Raw genomic sequence first — 17,080 nt, forward strand, 5'->3', positions numbered from 1 at the left:
TGAATATTTTAAAAGTTTATTTCTATTTTAACTAGCCCACAGACCCAACTCTTTGAGGGCTGAGTTGATTTCTTTCTAGCACATGGTCCATGGACCCTCTTGATGGTCATTTTCTTTCCACCTCCTTCCAAAGATGTCTGCATCTTTCATCAAGATGCACATTTTACACTGAAATTGCCAATACAACCCTCAAAATGCAAGTTTATTGAATAAAGCTGAGAAGAGCAGTAAACCGACAAAAAATGCATCCACCTAAATTAAAAAAAAAAATCTGTATTTACAAAGTTCCATAACTGTTAAGTTTTCACATGCAGAGGTTATGCACAGGAAAATGTTGGTAGTAGTCTTGTGATGTCTTGAAATGCTTAAAGCAATGAACAGACACACAAACACATTAAGGTTTAGCTATAGGTTCATTAACAAACCTATGCAGATCCCACATAGTCGCACATTCTAGTTCCAATTTCTTTTAGGCACAAGCAAGTTGTCACATTGTTTGAAATGGTTCACAGTGACCATTAATGATGTCGAACTACAGTAGCAAATTTGTCCCTTCCTTTACAGAACCACCCATCCCATCTCGGAAGTATGCAACATGCCTTAAAGAATAAGAAAAGAACTTTAAAAGCCTAAATTCTCTTTTAAAATGTGAATGTAGAAAAACAAATAGCATGTGTGCAACACAGTGCAGTATTTTGTACAGAATTTTCTTAAGGCCATGGCAGTCTACAAATTAAAACTGGTATTCATGGAAAGAACTGACTGTTGACTACACTCTCGTGCTCAACACATCCAGAAAGCACTGTCTATGTAAGTGCTGCTTAACAGAAGAAACAAAGTCACACACAGTGTGAGGCAACACAGAGGCAAGAGCACAGAGCTTTATCCACTACAGCAATCTCAATAAGTAACAGTTTACAAGTGAACCAGTATTAATATGTCCCTTTATGTATATGGAGATCACTAAACTACAAAACATGTTCGTTTTCAGTTTTTATACATTTCTGTATCATAGAAGCGAACAATAGACAGCCTCAGTTCCTCAGTTCTGTGTGATTATTAAACAATCTGTAGACATTGCGTGTTGATTACATTAGATAAAGCAGGCAGGTCTAGAGTTGTCACAATAACCAAGATGTCTAATGGCACCAGACAAAAGAGTGCCAAACCTTACACTGATAAGAGAAAAATAAGAATTTATTTGTTTATAAGCATCTTTTGTGCTGAAAGTCAGCGTTATGACTGGATATAAAAAGTCAATAGTTACAGTGTCATGCAGCAGCACTGATTCAATGACTAGAGATAGAAAGAACAAACAGGTGTTTGAACAAGTCTGACATTCTTAACAGATTTTATTATATTGGTTGGAATGCTCTAAATTCATGAAAGCTTTTGAGAAAATCTTCAATTCCCAACCCCTTAAAAAAGTGTGTTAAAAGGAAAAAAAATAGTAATGATCTGGACAGATACAAAACAGCATGCTCATCTCTTCCCACATCCCCACTGCCATCTGCTGATAAAAGATTCTCAGAAAGCAGAATGTTCTTAAAATTCATCAGGTAGGATGTCTCCAATATAAAGAACCAACATTGATCTGGTGCCTCTGCTTATTCTTTGCAGACCATTTTTAAATTTCTAAGGTGTAGTTATACATTTCACATGCATTTGTGAGACACATAAACATTATGTTTATATCTCACATAAGTCAGGCTTAAAGTTTTTCTAAATACTGTGTGTGGCACTAGAAATTTCATGCTGTATCAAGTCCATATCAGTATTAAGCTACTGGACTCTATAATGAAATATTATAGATATTTACTGAAAACCAATATAAAACACTGGCCCAGAAAGACCAGTCTGGAAATATGCAATTTTCTTGATTTTAAGATGGCCGTGTGTGTGTGTGTGTGTGTGTGTGTGTGTGTGTGTGTGTGTGTGTGTGTTTAAAAAGCTCTACACACTGTTTAAGACAATTATGTGTGAGAAGCCTTTTCATGTATGCCGACTTTATCATGACAACTCTAGCTGATTCTTTATGAAGGATTAGGGATACACATCTTCAGCAGTGCACATGAGAAATAAACTCTGAAAAAGGCAATTTCTTGGGTTTAGGAAGGACCGTATTCTGGGAAGTACTTCAGAGGAACGGACAATAATTCTAGGATTATAGCCAAGAAGGACTGGAAGACTTCGGGAGATTTTTCAGCTTCTTCTAGATTTTGAATGTTGAATAAGCCACTGAAGTGTGATATCTAGAGACAGGAGGAAAAGTAAAAGTGTTAAGATACCAAAATTAAAAAACTAAATGTCAAACAGAGACAATACTTAACATGCAGCCAGTTAAAGATACATACTGGTCTCTTCTGCTTTTCTGTAGCTGTACTCTATTACCTGAGCTTCATGAGGATAATACGAGAAATTAACAGAGACTGAAGAGTCTGCTCATTCAAAAATTAAATTGTGTACAGGACAGCTGGAGCCATCTTTTACTCACTGCCTATAAGATCAGGAATTGCATGAAAATTGACAGGAATGCAAAGATGTGAGCAAGTCCTCTGTAGCCCCAAACACTTAAGTATGATAGATGAGAGCAAACATTTGGGTTTGGAGGTACCTTGTAGAATGTCAGCAAAGAGACTGCACAAGTCAAAGAGGGCAACTAGGATGGGCTCTGAGTGACAATGTGGCTAAAGCACAGGTCTGGGGAGGGCGGTCACTACAGCACAGGCCAGAGCAGGGGTGCCTCAGCCTTACCCTTTTGATACTTTAAGCTGCATAATTCTTTCCTGTGTTGCAGGGTGAGCCTTTCCTGTGCTCTGTAGAATGTTTTGCAGCATCCATGGACTTAACCACTACAATTTCATTATCACCCATCCCCCACCATGATATCCAAAAACATCTCCAGGCATTGCCAAATGTATTCTGGGGAGCAAATTCATCCTGTGTTGAAATCTACTAGACTAGAGAGGGACAGATAACTTTGTATGCCATTCTTAGATACTAACAAAGATTCTATTCTTAGGTCAATAGGAAGTCACTGGAGAATTATCAGCAGAGAAGGTCTATCAGTTTATTTTATTTAGTAGGCTAGCAATGTCAACAGAAGGACAATGTGGAGGTTTGCCAAGATGGAGGCTGAGTATTCCAACTGGAACAGGAAAGATATAAAGGCCTGAAGGAGGCCAAGCACTGTATGGATGGGGTAGAATAAATTGAAGAACAGATTGAGGTAGAGAATTGAGAGACCTGGTAAATGACTACAGGTATTAAGTGAGAAAGAATCTTCTGAACTGAATGAATATGTCAGTCATGTCCCTGCTAAATAAGGCAGTTGCTCAAAAACAGCTACGACACAAAAGAATAAAGAATGCAGTTATAGGCACATCAAGTCTGATGGGGGGGGCGGGAGTACCACATGTCAAGGTGTCCAACAGGTGCAGTAGCTCTGAAGATGTGAGAAGACATGGAGACTAGCAAGGTCTCATCATATAGGTGGCAGATAAACCTACAGCAGCTGACATCAGTGAGGACAAGAACACTGACTGAGGAGAAAAGGCAACCAAGTCAGGATGAATTATTGTTCTGTGTTCTTTAAAATATGTTCTCCAAGACTGAAGCAATAAGATTAAAAGTTCAAGGCGAGCCTGAGTAACTTAGCAAGACCCTGCCTCAAAGTAAAACAATAAAGGGGTAGGGGCCTGGGTATGATACAGCTCAGTAATAAAGCACTTTCCTGGAAAGTGCAAAGCTCTGGGTTCAATCCCCAGCACCACAAAAATAAATAAATAAAAAATAAAGGGGGGGGTGTCACCCACCTAAAGGATATGAGAATCTATCAGAAGCACATAGATTCTCTTAGGCCCCCAGTCTAGGAGAGAAGTTGTTTAAATCCAATCTTCCTGTTTCCCAACTAATGCATTAGAGAAAACTTAAGTGGGACACTATACAGAACAGCCTAAAGCTGAGATCTGCACAAACATGACCTGCTCACAGGAACAGGATTTAACACAACTGTTGAAACAGGTCCTTTACATCCCTGTCACAGCAGTGTGTAATAAGAGGGAAAAGTAACTCTGAAGTGAACAAGTATAAATGTTTAAGAAATTCACTAAAAACCTAACACTGGACAGACAGTAATGCCCTAAAGATAAAAGGCAGAAAAGAAGTGTTCTATGTAGGTGGAGATTCATCTTGGGGGTGAGGGGGTGAGTCACAGTATAAAGGGTCCTTGCAAAGATCATCTTCCCAGAGGTAATCGGTCCCCATGAGATCTGAGGACATTGCAAATGAAACTGAGGTACTTCATATGCGACATGAGATGTTGCAAATGTACAACCATGTACACTGAAATAACTTGTGGAGCAATGCAGGTAATTCAAAACCCTTTGAACCAGAAATGCCATAAAAGCTGAAATCAAAAGGAATATTCTGCCTGATAACCCAAAAAATCTAATGTGGCTGTTAGTTCTATTTCTTCTTCAAAAAAAAGAAAGAAAAGAAAAAAGCATTCTGATTTACAAACTACTCACTTTGATTCTAATTTCCTTAGACTTGGTAACACTTTAAGTGAATCAAGAGTTCTGAAATTACAAATCTGGTGACTACTGACCCATCTAACAAACTATGAAGACTGGCCTCAAACAGCAGAAGTTCTCACAGCTCTGCTATATCTCTTGCTTTGAGTTCAAGAGATCCCTCCCACTCCCCAGGTAAGTATTTGGCTAATTTGGACATTGGTAAAAATAAAAGATCATTTTCCTCCCTTCAAAAGTTTTTTTTTTTTTTTTTTCTATTTTAGGAAATATTTGAGAAAATAAAAGCGAATAATGGCTTTACAGTATAGCAATGATGTACTAAAAATTAGTTAATATAGAGCAAGGTTTCTTACCCTTGCAACTACTGATGTTATAGGCTGGTTAATTCTCTGCTCTGGGGACTGGATCAAGTTAGCAAATCTTTGATCTCTACTCACTAGCCAGAATCACTTCCCTATACATGACAACCAATTAAAAAAAAAAAAAAACCCAGACATGGTCACATGTCTCCTGAGAGGAAAATTCCCCATTAACAAACAAGGCGCAGAACAAACACAAACGTTCCCAAGGGAGCATACCTTAAAATTTAACAAGAGTTTTCTTCACTCACACAAACCACATAATATTTTTAAACATAAACAGTAACTTTGTTTTCAATTAGCAATCATCAAGCCTGGGATAAACCTCATTGGCTACTATACTGCCACTGCAAAGCTAGTCTAAGTACTTGCAAAGGCTTTGTAGTGTCTGTTCTCAAATTGAATGTTCTGATATAACAAGTCACTCATTCTATCCAATTAATAAAGGAAAATTTGTGTCCATCAGTAGAATTACCAGGGATTACACTGCTTTTAGGTAATCTTTAAAGGAAATGGCCAGAACAGCTATCAATACGGAACTCATTAGAACATGTCTGGAAGTGGGATGAGGGGGTCGGGTAGGGGAGTAGAGGACAGACTGGAATTAACCTGAAAAAATGCTGTGATGAGAACCAAGACATATTGAATTACAGTTTAAGAAAACAATTAGAATTATTTTTAAATGTACTGCTTATATACTATTTATTACATTTATTTGAATACATATTTGTTTAAATAATAATCCCTCATCAAATTAGTTAAGAGACTGAAGTTGAGCCATAAGTATATATGTATGCATGTACGTAAGCAGGTAGGTACATGACCCAAGGCCTTGAGGACACAGCACTAAACTGAAGAGTGCCCTCCTAAAAGTTCATGTCTACCTACAATCTCAGAATGTGACTTTATTTGGAAATAGGGTCTCTGCAGAAATAGTTAGTTAAGATGAGATCACACTGGGTTAGGTGGGTCCTAATCCAACAACTTGTCATCACACATTATGGAAAAAGCCATGTAAAGCATGACCATGAGGCAGAGACAGGAGCAATACATCTATAAGCTGAGGGTTGGCGAGCACTGTAAGCATCCGACACAAGCTAGTGAAAGGCAAGGCTGGATCCTCCCTGAGCCTTCAGGTAGTGCATGAACCTGCCAACAACTGTGATTTTGAACTTCTGGTCCTCTGAGCATGAGAAAGCAACTTTGTGTTGTTAGAAATCATCAACTGTGTAGTACTTTGTTGTGATAGTTCTAAGAAATTACTATAGATATTATGTAGATAAAGAATATTGTTGGCTTATGCTTCCAGTAGAGTGCTACCATGTTACAGTAATATACTGGCTCAATAACTGAAAAATTGTTACAATGCCTATAGAACAATTTTTGTAAAGTCTTATTTCAGAACTGTCGTTTTGTTGTAAAGCACTGCTGGATACTAGCTCTATGAAAATTAATATAATTAATTTGGTATCATATAATGTTTAACCTCCTGACTTCATTACATTTATTTAAATAGCACAGAGAAGATTTAGGATATTATATCTGTTGTCAAAACATATAATGTCTAGGCTCTTTTCGAGGCAAGAAAAAGTCAAGCAAATAGAGAAAATGAACAGCAATAAGCATTATATATTCGTCCCAGTGATACCCATTTCTTCCAAAAACACTAGTCATTTCTTACCTATATTATCCTTTTCTTTGCAAGAAATTGAATAGCAGCAAATTTCTCTATCCTGAATAGCAGACAGATTCCTATAAGAAACAGAAATCAGATAATAAATGTGTACTTAGGACAGCTGTCATACTGACCACTCTGCTAAATTTTACTTGTTATTTTCATTAGTACACTAAAGAAATTATTTTACTACTACTAAAATTTTAGGGATTCACTTCCCTGGTGTGCCAAGTTTATTTACCTAAAAACCAGGACTACAATAATTCCTGAATATGCTAAACAATACAGTGGGCAAAATATATAATTTAGAACCAAATTTTTTTAAAAATATTACTCATTCTTAAGACTTACATTTTTTCAATTAGCTGTTTCTCATCCAAGGCATTTGGAAGATCTCTCTTGTTTCCAAGTACTAGTACCTTTAAAATGAAAAGATATTAAGGATAAACTTTTATTTATGAAAAATTACAGAAGCATATTATTTTGATATCTGAAGATGTAAAAGTTAATGTTAACACATGCCTCAATATTAAAGCATATTTGCGCTTTCTGCCCGTGGACGCCGCCGAGAAAGCATCGTTGAAGTCTCTGTTCCTGCTGCCGTCATGTCTAAATCAGAGTCCCCTAAAGAGCCCGAACAGCTGCGAAAGCTATTCATCGGAGGGCTGAGCTTTGAAACAACTGATGAGAGTCTGAGAAGCCATTTTGAGCAATGGGGAACACTCACGGACTGTGTGGTAATGAGAGACCCAAACACCAAGCGCTCCAGGGGCTTTGGGTTTGTCACTTATGCCACTGTGGAGGAAGTGGATGCAGCCATGAATGCAAGACCTCACAAGGTGGATGGAAGAGTTGTGGAACCAAAGAGAGCTGTCTCAAGAGAAGATTCTCAGAGACCAGGGGCCCACTTAACTGTGAAGAAGATCTTTGTTGGTGGCATTAAAGAAGACACTGAAGAACATCATCTACGAGATTATTTTGAACAGTATGGGAAAATTGAAGTTATTGAAATCATGACTGACAGAGGCAGCGGAAAGAAGAGGGGCTTTGCTTTCGTAACTTTTGACGACCATGACTCTGTGGATAAGATTGTCATTCAGAAATACCATACTGTGAATGGCCACAACTGTGAAGTGAGGAAAGCCCTGTCAAAGCAAGAGATGGCTAGTGCTTCATCTAGTCAAAGAGGTCGAAGTGGTTCTGGAAACTTTGGTGGTGGTCGTGGAGGTGGTTTTGGTGGAAATGACAATTTTGGTCGTGGAGGAAACTTCAGTGGTCGTGGTGGCTTTGGTGGCAGCCGTGGTGGTGGTGGATATGGTGGCAGCGGGGATGGCTACAATGGATTTGGTAATGATGGAAGCAATTTTGGAGGTGGTGGAAGCTACAATGATTTTGGCAATTACAACAATCAGTCATCAAATTTTGGACCCATGAAGGGTGGAAACTTTGGAGGCAGAAGCTCTGGACCTTACGGTGGTGGAGGCCAATACTTTGCCAAACCACGAAACCAAGGTGGCTATGGCGGTTCCAGCAGCAGCAGTAGCTATGGCAGTGGCAGAAGGTTTTAATATTGCCAGGAAACAAAGCTTAGCAGGAGAGGAGAGCCAGAGAAGTGACAGGGAAGCTACAGGTTACAACAGATTTGTGAACTCAGCCAAGCACAGTGGTGGCAGGGCCTAGCTGCTACAAAGAAGACATGGTTTAGACAATACTCATGTGTATGGGCAAAAAAAACTCGAGGACTGTATTTGTGACTAATTGTATAACAGGTTATTTTAGTTTCTGTTCTGTGGAAAGTGTAAAGCATTCCAACAAAGGGTTTTAATGTAGACTTTTTTTTTTTCTTTTTTTTTTTTTTTTTTTTTTTTTTTTTGCACCCATGCTGTTGATTGCTAAATGTAATAGTCTGATCATGACGCTGAATAAATGTGTCTTTTTAAAAAAAAAAAAAAAAAAGCATATTTGCATGACTGGTGGCCTATCTCATTCAATAATTCATATTTGGTATTCACTTAATACCTACCACATAGATGCCTTTTAATTCAGTATGCAACTGCCAAGTTCTAGTTAAAATATTCTAAGTCTTGGGCTGGGAGTGTAGCTCAGTGTTAGAGCTCACACATGTGTACAAAGCCCTAAAAGAAACTTCTAAGTTTATGTTGTACATTGTTGATTCTTAATAAACCATAACAAAAATGAGAATATGATCTTACAACCAAAAGTAGAAAGCCTTTTTTTAAAAATCTGTCAATCATTCTTCATGTAAACATGTAAACAGGATTTTAATAATTCAGGATCCTGGAGCTGGAGGTTTAACTCAATGGTAGAGTACATGCTTAACATGTACAAGGTCCTAGGTTCAATCTGTAGCACCTACATAAATAATAAAATAAAATTTCAGGGTCCACTCTATAGAATATACTTATAGTGTATACTTATACACTTAAAAATACTCTAAAACAATGGATAAGGAATAAATACAGTAGTTATATACTCCATTATAATGACTGTTAAATAAATATGCTTTCAAAGACAGGAGAGACAACGTTCTCAATTACCATTCTATCTTTCCCCAATACCCTTAAATCATTCAGTCCTTCCCTCCCTCCCTTTCTTCATCCCTTTGTGGTACTGGGGACTGAATGTGGGGCCTCACACATGCAAAGCACATGTAGCTCTACCACAGTTACATCCCCAGAAGCCCCCAAACACACCTCATTTTTGAGTCAGGGTATCACTAAGTAGCCCAGGCTGTCCTTGAACTTGCAACCTTCGTTCCTGGGCCTCCTGAGTCACTGGGATTACAGGTGTGCGTGGCCATCACACCCAACCTTAAATCAGTTTTCTATTGCTTGAAACTAAGAACACTTAGTTCTTAGATGACCAAAATAAAAATGACTTTTTATTTGTCATATACATAATCAGTCTTTAATAAAGAAGAAAAAGAATAAGATCTGAAGTCAGAAACAGATTCAAACCTGGCCTTGTGATCTCAAACATCCAACAACTGCTATGCAGAAGGAATAATAACACTAACCTCAATGTTTCGAGGATTAACCGATTCATTTGTAACTACAATCAGAGTGATGTAATCAAACCCTAAACCTGATTCTCGCAAACACTTCAATGGTTTCCCACAGTCCTGCCCAGTGCGGCCTCTAGTGTCCCAGCTGCAGCATGGCAGGCTGTACATAATACCCTGCCCTCCCGACTCTGCTGAGGTCTAGAGCCTACTTCCTACCACCAAAAGGCCTTCCTTGGCCTGCAATTCTCTTCCCCTCCAGCTGTCACACCCCGCACACTCCTACATATCCTTCAGATCTCAATTCCCACATGACTTCCTCAGACTCCTTCCTCTGACCCTAAAGCTAGATAAACTCTCCCTTCTAAATTTCATCACAATAATTATCAGAGCTGCATTATTTAGCTGTTTCCAGATCATGTACCTTTCCCACTAAGCCACAAGCTCCATGACAGCATGCAGTATGTTTTTGCTGACTTCTGTGCACCACCATATCCCCCGAGCACTACTCCTGCTACACAGGAGTTTAGCAGACACCTGATTAAGATGTTCATAAATAGGGCTGGGGAGATAGCTCAGTGGATAGAGTACTTACCTTGTAAGCACAAGGCCCTGGGTTCAATCCCCAGCACCACAAAAAAAAAAAAAAAAAGGAAAAAAAAAAGATGTTCATAATAACAATGCCTAGGATATGGCTGATACTCAGGAAATGTAAGCCTTTCAGACCTTTAGAAAGAACACATTTTACTAATTTCAGTCATAAGACACAGTCAGGCCTCCATATCCACAGGTTTGACATCCACAGATTCAAACAAATGGGGATCGAAACTTTTTTTTTTTTAAATCAATCTCAAAAAACAAAAGGCCGAATGTTTTCTTTGATATGCAGATGCAAATTCACAATGCTAATTAGAAAAGATTAAAAAATGATTTAAAAAAAGTGAAACTACTGAACATGTACAGACTGTTTTCTAGTCATCAACACTAAACATTGTTAACTATTTATATAGCATTTATAATGTATTAGGTATTATAAGTTATCTGGAGTAGACTTAAATAACATGGGAAGACATGTGTAGAGTACATGCAAAATAATAGGTCCTTTTACAGAAGGACTTGCTGGAAATGGTGGCACACACCTGTAATCCCAGCAACTTCGGAGGCTGAAACAGCCTCAGCAATTCAGCAAGGCCCTAACCAACTAGCAAGACTCTGTCTCTAAATAAAATATAAAAAAGGGCTGGGGATGTGACTAGTGGTTAAGCACCCCTGGGTTCAATCCCTGGTACCAAAATATTACTACTACTAATAATAATAATAGGCCATTTTATGTAAGGACTTGAGACTCCTCCAAGTCTGTATCCATGGAAGGCCTTGGAAACGATCTCTGTGGATCCTTAGTGACAATTATTATCCAAAACTTACAAATGTAAAGTTACACATACTCCATACTTACTGGAATTCCTTGTAACTGTGGTTTATCTAGAAGATTATGTAGTTCATTTCGAGAGGCTTCTATCTTATCACGATCTGCAGCATCTATCATGTAACTATTAAAAAAAAGGAAATGATCCCAATATGCCTTTTCCATGTGCATTGATGATGACTATGTTATAGATTTTTAATTTTCTCAAGATTTATGCTATTGAAACTGTTAAAGTCCTAGATAAAGAAAAGCTGAGCATTTATAAATACTTTCAGCAAGAGTGCTGGTAGAGGCTAATGCAGGCTAGCATTTATGTCCTGTACCTGTTAGCTGCACAAACAAACAAAAAGCTTTCATTCCACAGTTAATTTTTTTAACTCTCATTTTAATGAAATTACACTAAGAAATTAGACAATAAAAATTGCCTGACATAAAAGACCTAGACTTTGGAAGTATTAAACAGCCTTCTCCTCAGAAGCCTAAACTGACGTAAATTTTTAACGAGGCTTACACAATGGCGTTGACTCCTCTGCAATACCGTTCCCACATGCTCCGGAATCGGGGTTGTCCTCCTATGTCCCAGATCTTTAAATCAAGACAAAACAATTCTCAATAAAGGTATTTCAAATACTTCACTGAAGGAAGAATAGGAGAAGGATTAGGAAGATATATTTAATCTCACAGTGTGTCAAAGTGCTCCTAAAACTCGAGCTGAAACAAGCTCTTAATTTGGGAATTCTTGGGGCCACTTCTAACTTTGAAGTCCATATTTAATATACTAACATTAGATCTAAAACTCTGCTTGAGCAAAGACCTGGTTTATGTGCAATAATTTCTTTCTTTACCTGTTAACTAATACATTTCTAATACTGAAAATGTATCTAACAATTTCAAGATCTATAGAACCATGCATCAGCCAGATTTCAAAGCCAAAACAGAAAACAACAGTTTAGAATCTATTATAAAGTTCAACTGTCTGACTTCTTACATTAATGCCCAATTTTTTAAAAATACCCTGTGAACAATACAGCCAGCATTCCTACCGAGGTGTTTTTCAGAGAACTATTAAGCCTACTCTGTATGGCACCATGCTGGTCACTGAACTACATCAAACTCTTAGTACTTACTTTCAAGAGGTTTCCAACTTAGCCAGATACTGGTAAAATGTGTAAAGAGTAAATTAGGACTAAATTAGGAGCTTCATCAGAAAAGCCACAGAATTTAATGAACAGATTCTGCAAACCACAAGAATTAGGCAAAACAGTCATTATGGTTCAGGTCATTTTTAGAAATAAACGTCCATGAAAGACTGAATCAAAGCATCAAAAGTAACCCCAACAAAAATACAAAAATATCATCTCTAATAATGGTCCAGGATTTAAGCCTATCAAATTCATTCTAAAAAGATAATCATGTTAAAGAACTTTTTCCTATTTTATAGTTTCAATTTTAGGCTTAGTAGTAAAGGAAGAAAAACTGAGTTATGGTATCTGCTGCCACAGATATACCAAATTATCAATATTATAAATAATTAATTTCCTTTTGATATCAAATATTATCTTTATTTCTTAGGAGTATCTAGATCCCAAATATCACTTCTTCTAACCCACATGCTAAGTTTTTATGGGCACTTAACATTTCAACTCTTATACATTCTCTATGAAGAAACAAAAATTATTACATGCCCATTCATTATGTAGTAACTGCAAAATACTCAAGTAAAACTGGAGAAACAGAAAATTCTTAGCTGTGCATGCTAACCATGGAGTATGGAAAGAAACAACGTACCTTTATTGTGACGTTACCTTTAGTCACTTTCCTCATGTTGAAGCCCACTGTGGGTATCATATCTTCACTGAATTGACCTGACTAAACAAACAAAACATTTGAAGTTAGATGAATCAGTATTTATAAAAACCCACAACACTGCAGTCTTGTAGCATCAACACTGCATTTGTACCCATTTTAGTAAACAACTCATCATTTTGTGGAGCTAACAAACTACTTTGAGAAAATGTTCCTCATAGCCCCCATTCTTAAAGAAGTATATTACTTTGCTCATATAAAATCATATTCTTCCATTAAAAAGACACTTTGGAAACAAGGCATTTTACAAAAACATACAAAAATTATAAATTCTCCCACGTATATTTTCCACAAAGAAAAACTTGTTTTTTATTTTCATTATTTAAATTATTTTGACAATAAGTGTTAACATTCACTGAGTAGTTTTTGAGTTTGTCTATAATAACAAGGCTTATAAAATATTGTCATATAGCAGTTCTTCCTTTTATATAATCAACTGTTCTTTTTTGGCTTATATTCTAAATGTCATAAGACTAAAACTAAATATATATGTGTTTAAAACTAAATATATGTGTTTAAAACTAAATACACACACACATATATATATATGTATACACACATATATATTTTTTCCTTTTTTCTTTCTTTTTTTTTGGGGGGGTGGTGCTAGGGATTGAACGGAGGGCCTAATGCATGCTAGGTAAGCACTCTACCAACTAAGCTATATCCCTACCCAAAACTAAATATTTTATAATAGTATTCACATGATTTTTTTCATATTTAAAATATTCATCAATTTGGAACTTATTGTATACTTAAAGGAAGATTTTATTTCCAAAATGACTAACCTATAATCATCCCACCATTAATTTAAAAATCCATCCTTTCATTTTGTAATATAGAAACTGGGTGCTTCATGTAAAAACTTAAGGATAAACTATATTATCCAATTTTCCAATTTACTTCTTGAAGCTCTTGATATTTACCACTTCATTGTAAAATCACTATTGAACTTACTGATCTACTGATCAACTCTTCTAGTGTGTTTATAGATACTTTTCCTGGGTTCTTACAGGTTGATGTGAGTAATAGGTACCTATTTAGCACAAGTAAGAGCAAGTGATTTGTTCTGAAGCCATCCCTAGGTATTAAAACATAATATTTCATGTTTTCCATTTGGGTGAGGCATACATACCTACCTACCTTATTAAAAAAAAATGTACCTAAAGAAAAATGGACAATTTATGATAAACATTTTTACTAAATGTTTTGTTGAGGATAATACTACTTTGCCCAACTAGTTAAGAATGATATGCTAAATACCATACACAGAAAGGTGGCAATTTCAAGTTTCATCAGTCTGTTATTCCTGAGGAAACACTAAGTTTTAGCAGATCAATTTAGAGCATTTTCAAATTGTCTTGATGCATCTCCCACTTTCCAAGTAAACTTTAGAAATTAATGATTTTAACGTATCAGCTGGAATTCTAAATGTATTAATTTAAAAAGAACAGTCCTTTATCAACTTTTAATATCTAACCATTATCTGGTCTCAGGCATATGGTTTCTCTACTGAGACATTTCAATCTTACACCTTTCAGAAAAGTACCAAAATTTGCAAATTTCTTACACATTTCTTGCCATATTCTTTCACAGCTACTGTGAAAGACATCTTAATGACCCATAGTAAATACTGATTTATGTATATATATTCCAGCTGCTTTCACAAGTATTAATGAATTAACCTTTTTAGGTAAGTAGACTAAGATAAGAGTAATGAGTATCTCAACACCTGAATGGTAAAACAAGTAAGACTAGTTTCAAGGACTGGTAAAATAAATATGACAATCTTTATTTTCAATGCCCTAACACTAGCCAATTGTTTGTGTACCTTAAGCTAGCCACACATGAATGCCTTCCATGAATGCAGGTCCTGAGCAAACCAAATTCCAATTGTATAAAACTCCAAAAGTCTGTTCATTCTTTATTTCTTTCCTATTCAGAGGTGTTTTGGATGAGTTCAGAAAAAATGTTAACAAAACTAATCACTACTTTCACTTATATTAGACATTAATTCTCAGAATTTTCATATATGAGTTCTATATGAAAATCTAGTCATGATATCAAAAACTAGATATATCAAAACTAATCATAAGAGAAGATATACACATAGCCAAATAAGCACATGAAAACATGTTCAATGTCACTAATCATTTCAGAAAAACAAATTGAAACCACTTCCCACCCATTAAGATGGCTACTAAAAAAATAAATAAATAAAAGGGTGGGTGCAAGTGGCACATGCCTATAATCCCAGCATCTCAGGAGCCTGAGGCAGGAGGATCACAAGTTGTAAACCAGCCTCAGTAACTTACCAAGACCCTGTCTCAAAATCAAAAATAAAAAGGCCTGGGTATGCAGCTCAGTGGTAGAGCACTCTAGCATGCAGGCGGTCCTGCTTTAATCCCAGGAAACAAAATGTCACAAGAAGTAGCTGCCCAAAAAGTATAAAGCAGAGACTGGCCAGAGGCACAGACCTTCAAACTACATGACTCTGAACAATTACATTTTCTCAGGGTCGTAAGTACCTGAGAAACTAGGTAATCTCCAGACCAAGACAGTTGCTCACAACCCACATTCCAGAACTGGTCATCTCTCAAGACAAACCACCATGGCGCCAACCTGCCCGAGACTTGAGATGAGACACTTCCACAAAAGATTTGATATAAACCTTCTTGCTCCTGGCAAGGTAGGCAGAGGCAGAGCCTCCTAACTCCCAACATGTAGGCTTGTCGCTAATGAAATCTTCCTCTCAAGGTCTCTCAAGTTATTGGCTCTCTTGGGTGGCAGCAGAACCAAACCTTTCACATTTAAAGTTACCAGCCTCAGATATTTTATTACAGTAATAGAAGAGACGAAACCATAAGACCCAGCAATTCTGTTTCGGTATATATCCCAAAGAATTGAAAGCAGAGATTCAAAGATATTTTGTATACCCAAGTTTATAGCACCATTATTCACAATAGCCAAAAGAGGGTAGCAACCCAAATGTCTATGAGGAAAAATAAACAAAATGTGATATATACACTCCATAGAATATTATTTGGTCTTAAAAGGGAAAGAAATTCTGACACATGCTACAGCATGGATGACCCAAGTCTCTCTCTCTCTCAAATACACACACACACACACACACACACAAACACTATCTGATTTCACTTACACAAGGTGCCTACAAGGATCCAAATCCATAGAAACAGAAAGATTGGTGGGGGCTAGACATGTTCCTAGAACGCATCAAAACCTGAGTTCAATTCCAGCACCACAGAAAAAGAAACCACAATGAAGGTTCCCAAAAACTGGGGGAGAAGACACTGAGGAATTCCAATTTAGTGAGCATAGAGATTAAAAAACAAACTTCTAGAGATATACAGTGGTGATGGTTACACAACAATGTAAGTGTACTTAATGCTATGGAACCACACACCTAAAAATGGTTAAGGGGCCAGGTACCCCAGTACACGTCTGTAATCCCAGCAACTCAGGAGGCAAGAGGATGGCAAGTTCAAGGTTAGCTTGGGTAACTCAGCAAAACCTCTTCTCAAAATATAGTAAAAAGGGCCAGGAATGAAGGGCAGCGTTAGCAAAGTTGGTATTTTCCTTATTTTACCACAATTAAAAAAAAAAAAAAGTCATGACAAAGGAAGAGGCAAATCACCATTTTTAGAAAAAAGAAATAGATTTCCAAGTACCTTCGGGACAGTAACAATTTGTAACTGCAAACATCAATTACAATGCAGTATTCTGGGGTACTCATCTCTTTCTTCATTACTTCTCAAACAAATTCCTGGCAGGTGCTAACAATAACTTTCCTAAAATTTAGTTACTACTGATAATGTGCAACAACTAAAAATTAGGTAATCAAGAAACTGAGTTTTTATTCCAAAATATCTTATATTCAATAAGATGTCCATAAATATCTGTTGAACAAAGTAACAATTCTTAGGCGACACAGGAGGAAAACACTGGAACTCTTCCATCAATACAGTACTTAAAGGGCTGGGAATGTAGCTCACTGGTGCAGCACATGCCTCATGGGCACGAGGTTGGGCAAAATAAACTGGTAAAGAGACCATTCTCAAAGTAAGGGACTCAATAAGTCAAGTGACCCACTCTGAAATTCAGCTTCCATGTCACGAAGGATTTGGAACAGTATCTCCAAAGTCAGTTCAGTTCTGGACATTAATGGTTTTATGT

General features: G+C 36.9%; 2 protein-coding genes across 3 annotated transcripts in view; one reads left to right on the forward strand and one right to left on the reverse strand.

The window, feature by feature from the left end:
* ARL8B (ARF like GTPase 8B) overlaps positions 1-17,080 on the reverse strand; it is a 47,526-nt gene continuing 30,446 nt past the window's right edge. For both annotated transcript variants that reach the window (XM_079122215.1, XM_079122214.1), the window contains exons 2-7: positions 12,806-12,886; positions 11,529-11,602; positions 11,048-11,141; positions 6,921-6,988; positions 6,576-6,646; positions 1-2,252 (exon numbers count right to left, since the gene is read on the reverse strand). In XM_079122215.1, the coding sequence (XP_078978341.1) occupies positions 2,203-2,252; positions 6,576-6,646; positions 6,921-6,988; positions 11,048-11,141; positions 11,529-11,602; positions 12,806-12,886 (438 nt within the window). In that variant the 3' untranslated portion in view covers positions 1-2,202. The remainder of the gene's footprint in view (positions 2,253-6,575; positions 6,647-6,920; positions 6,989-11,047; positions 11,142-11,528; positions 11,603-12,805; positions 12,887-17,080) is intronic.
* On the forward strand, positions 7,146-8,139 carry LOC306650311 (heterogeneous nuclear ribonucleoprotein A1). Its single transcript, XM_079122212.1, has one exon. It carries the CDS (start codon positions 7,175-7,177, stop codon positions 8,135-8,137), a length of 963 nt encoding a protein of 320 aa, XP_078978338.1. The 5' UTR covers positions 7,146-7,174; the 3' UTR covers positions 8,138-8,139.

The sequence above is a fragment of the Sciurus vulgaris genome (genome assembly GCF_902686455.1).
Source record: "Sciurus vulgaris genome assembly, chromosome: 19".
Classification (NCBI taxonomy): domain Eukaryota; kingdom Metazoa; phylum Chordata; class Mammalia; order Rodentia; family Sciuridae; genus Sciurus; species Sciurus vulgaris.

Coding starts and splice junctions, on each gene's coding strand:
- LOC306650311 (XM_079122212.1), top strand. CDS start 7,175: ATGTCTAAATCAGAGTCCCCTAAAGAGCCCGAACAGCTGCGAAAGCTA.